General features: G+C 50.3%; 3 protein-coding genes across 3 annotated transcripts; 1 reads left to right on the forward strand and 2 right to left on the reverse strand.

Annotated features, from left to right (window-relative positions):
- Positions 1-704: 704 nt before the first annotated feature.
- METBIDRAFT_41298 (uncharacterized protein) lies at positions 705-2,399 on the forward strand (the record flags this gene model as incomplete). The annotated part of the gene is made up of 2 exons (XM_018857380.1): positions 705-1,176; positions 1,240-2,399. 2 exons carry the CDS (start codon positions 705-707, stop codon positions 2,397-2,399), a joined length of 1,632 nt encoding a protein of 543 aa, XP_018711782.1.
- A 489-nt stretch (positions 2,400-2,888) lies between these two features.
- METBIDRAFT_179466 (uncharacterized protein) lies at positions 2,889-3,330 on the reverse strand. The gene has a single exon (XM_018854746.1). The coding sequence runs from the start codon at positions 3,175-3,177 to the stop codon at positions 2,956-2,958; it is 222 nt and encodes a 73-aa protein (XP_018711783.1). The 5' UTR covers positions 3,178-3,330; the 3' UTR covers positions 2,889-2,955.
- Positions 3,331-3,780, reverse strand: METBIDRAFT_179467 (uncharacterized protein). Its single transcript, XM_018854747.1, has one exon. It carries the CDS (start codon positions 3,732-3,734, stop codon positions 3,483-3,485), a length of 252 nt encoding a protein of 83 aa, XP_018711784.1. The 5' UTR covers positions 3,735-3,780; the 3' UTR covers positions 3,331-3,482.
- Positions 3,781-4,032: the final 252 nt, after the last annotated feature.

Below are 4,032 nucleotides of genomic sequence, written 5' to 3' on the forward strand. Positions count from 1 at the left end.
ACCAGCCTTATTAATTCAACTAAATTTAATCCAGTTGATCCGATCCAATTAATCTTATCCAGTCCAACCCTATTAATTCAATCCAAATAGTCCAACTCACCACTTCGATCCAATTAATCCAATCCACTTTATCTAATCCAGTACAACGCTATTAATCCAATTCAATTCAACTAATTTAATCCAGTTAATCTAATCTCGTCCAGCCCTATTAATTCGACTCAATTTAATCCAGTTAGTCCAATCCAATTGATCCAATCCAATTAATCCAACCCTATTAATCCAATCCAGTTTATCTAATCCAGTCCAACGCTATTAATCCAATTCAATTCAACTAATCTAATCCAGTTAATCTAATACAGTCCAATCCAATGAATCCAATCCAGTTAATCTAACCCGGTCCAACCCTATTGATCCAATTCAAGCCAATCAACCCAAGCCAATCAACTCAACCCAGCCCAGCCCAGCCCAACGCAACCCATCCCAGCCCATCCCAAAACAAATCTACAAACATCACCGCCAAGATCTCCAATACAAAACACACATCATACCGAGCTCCCCGGACAAGTCGACCCGTCAGTCCAGGGCCCCGCCAGTCCAGGGCCCCGGGCCCGGCGCGACACCCGTGCACCGGCGCGCCCGCCTATATCTGGCCCGCCCTCGTGGCCCCCCTCCCCACACTTCTCTTTCCTAGGCCAACTCAGCAAATGACCAAAAGCATCCCCCCGTACGAAAAGCGGCTCCACGAGGCCTTCGCCAAGACCTACGCGGCGTTGGCCGAGTTGAAAAACAACCGCAACAAGTACATGAGCTCGGCGCAGGTCTATGTGATTTACGACCGCTTTTTGCAGGACGTGCACGAATTGTCGCTCACCCGCAAAGACGAGGAATTGAAGGGCATGTCGCTCAACTTGCCCAACCCCGTGGACCTGCTTATCGACGACATCTGGCACTTGCTCTCGCTCTCGTTCATGACCTGCGGCTTGACGCAGTCCGCGCCCGCCACCTACCTGTCGTTGCTGACGGTGTATAAATTGCTCACGCATTTGCGCGAGTGCCAGGTTTACTCGGACGACGACTTGCGGCCGATCAAGGGGCGGTTGCTCGAGATCGAGCAGATCATCGCGCGCCTGGGCGCGGACGACGCAGAAACAGACTCGCTGGGTCCCGCCTTCCTGGGTTCCGTTTCTCTGGATCCCGCCTCTCTGGATCCCGCCAACAATGACGCTCTCCACAAGAGAGAGGAGACGCTCTTGTTGCGCAACAAATTGGCCAAGTGTTTCCAGGTGTACCTGGAGATCGAGGCCACGTTCAAGCAGATCCCCAGCGACTTGGAGGCGCCGTACGCCAAGCTCATAGCCATCCGCAAGGCGCTCTTTGCGCTCGTCACGAGCGACGCGCCGCTGGCCGCGGACATCCGCGCGCAGTCCGCACACTTGTCTGCCTGTTTGAAGGCCGTGGAGGCGGGGCGCGACTCGCTCGGCAAGTTCCCCAGCGCGGAGGCCTCGGGCGCCCGCTTGGCCGCGGCGCAGATGGTGCTCGACGGCTTGCTCGACGACTGCAACAACTTGTTGTACGACTTGAACATCCAGCACGACAACGACATCCTGAGCCGCTTCGAGCTCCTCTCCGTGGAGGACTTGCAGGCGTCCGAGATCCTCTCCACGCTCAAGCTGCTCTACGACGAGCTCCTCTCCATCAAGCAAACCTTGGACAACTTGCTTGTCACGAGGCGGTGGACCATGCGCGAGACCGACTTGTACACGTACCAGAAGTCGCTCAAGGCCATTGACGAGAGGAGGGTGGGCGCCAACGAGAAGATCTCCGCGTACGACGGCTCCGCATTGAAGCGCATGAAGAAGGCCCAGTTGCTCGTCTTGTATCTCTTGAGGAGGTGCTACGCCCTTGTCTACAAGCTTTTGGAAAGTTCAGAGCCGGTTTCTGAGTCTTTGCAGCCCATCCACAACCAGTTGTCCACCGTGCGCCGCTGCTTGTTGGAGATCAAGCGCGTCGACGGCTTGAACAACCTCCGCGAGCTCTTCCCCTTCCAATTCAAGCTAGCCTCGCTCGACAACCTAAGGCACGACGGCAAGTTCATTGTCAACAACCAGGTGCCGGAGGGCCAGGGCACCTTGAATGCGTTGTTGGCAGAGTGCTTCGACATTCTCTACGAACTCAAAATCGAGTTGGAGGAGAAGGAAGAAAACGAGGACCCGGACGACGCCGAATGCTGCCGCAATGCCGGCAACATCACCGACGAGGAAGACAAGGGGTCGGACGACGAGGTGGAGCTCAAGCGCAACCGCTATATGGGCTTCAACGAGGCGGACTATGATGTTGTCAGTGAGAGCGAGCTCTCAGGGATCAGTGACAGCGAGTTCGAAAGCAACGACTACTATTAAGTTGCAGCTTAGCTGGCATGGCATCGGCCTGCTTGGCCTGCTTGGCCGGCTCCATGTGCTGAAGAAAATGAGAGCGCAAATGCCAGCGCTGCTGCCATCCTCCCGAGCTTGCTATTGTATATGAATGAGTGGCCCGAATTGTGCATGCCACACGGCATCTCAAGGCAGACCCAACAGAGCGTCTCCTAATGATGAGAGTATGATGTAAAGCTGGAAGTGCACGATGGAACTCACTCACTGTATATATAGGCGCACGCCTGTGCCGCTCGCATTTGGGAAACCACGAAAACAGGCGTATGCTCCTGGCTTGGTCCAGTTGCCCAGTGCACGGCCTCCAACAGCTCCGTCTCTTCGCTCGACCTGGGATGTTTTCTGCTTTCACATACATGACTTTGACGGAACCGGGCCTTTGGGCTCTTGATCTGAGTTCCATGTCACGAACGTGTGCTTATTGGAAATGAATGAAGCTACCGACAATGCCGTTGAGCGATGCGACAATGCACAGCAAGCAATGGCAAGTTGATTCTATGTATAGAGTATCTCGTGCTGTAAATATTCAGAGAATTTGAGGAGTTCTCGACTGTTTCAATGTAGCAGGCAGGTATGAGGACCTTTCTCTCAACCTGCGGAATCTTCTGGCTGAAAGAAGAAGCTTAAGGACCCCACATAAATAAACACATCCTTTGCAGTAAAAAGAACAAACCCCTGTGATGGCTCGTGTGACAGTGCCATGGGGTATTTTAGCCACGGCATACACGATATTAGTTGGCACGAGCATTTTCCGAACAAGCCTCAATCAAGCATGGACAACATGTGCAAACAATAGAATTACAAGTTGACAGACACGCAGGGTGCACATTCCGATTAACAGGCAATGGTCATTTTTGAAACACAGGAAAGGCTTTTTTTTATTCATATTCTTGGTATCGCTCGAGGAATGTGGAAGTTGTCTTGAGCCCTGAGGACATGGTGGATATGATGCTTGGATTTGCTATACGGGGACCCAATAAAACCCGCGGACCTAATAAAACCTGTCCTCATAAAACCAAGGCTTGGTTTCCAGCATCACTGGGTGCACTGGACTCACCCAACAAAGGGTCCAAGAACAAACAGCCAAAGGATTAAAATGAGAAATGGGAGCAGCGGGAAATAGGGAAGCATGCCAAATGTACAATGGAGCAGCCAAGACACAATAAGAATAGTATAGGAAACAAAAACGTAATGGAGCAGAGAAATAAAAAGAGAACAGGCGGAAGAGACTGTGGCCAGTGTCGACAGAAAGAGAAAATCCGTGACTTCACAATGTACCTGTACTTCAAAAACTATAATGTGCATCAATCATCCAGCATACCATAGACATCAGATATAGTGCAAATCAAACATACAATTTCATCAAACATACAATATTCATCAAACATACAACGTCATTAAACACACTATGTCATCAAACATACAATATTCATCAACCATAAAACATTCATCAAACATACAATATTCATCAAACACACAATGTCATCAAACATACAATATTCATCAAACACACAATGTCATCAAACATACAATATTCATCAAACACACTATGTCATCAAACATACAATGTCATCAAACATACAACACTCATCAACATACAATA

The sequence above is a fragment of the Metschnikowia bicuspidata genome, assembly GCF_001664035.1.
Source record: "Metschnikowia bicuspidata var. bicuspidata NRRL YB-4993 chromosome Unknown METBIscaffold_3, whole genome shotgun sequence".
NCBI classification, from domain to species: Eukaryota; Fungi; Ascomycota; class Pichiomycetes; order Serinales; family Metschnikowiaceae; genus Metschnikowia; species Metschnikowia bicuspidata.

What these genes read in the sequence shown, in the direction of transcription:
- METBIDRAFT_179466 (XM_018854746.1), bottom strand. Translation starts at nt 3,177, where the DNA reads ATGCTCGTGCCAACTAATATCGTGTATGCCGTGGCTAAAATACCCCAT.
- METBIDRAFT_179467 (XM_018854747.1), bottom strand. Translation starts at nt 3,734, where the DNA reads ATGCACATTATAGTTTTTGAAGTACAGGTACATTGTGAAGTCACGGAT.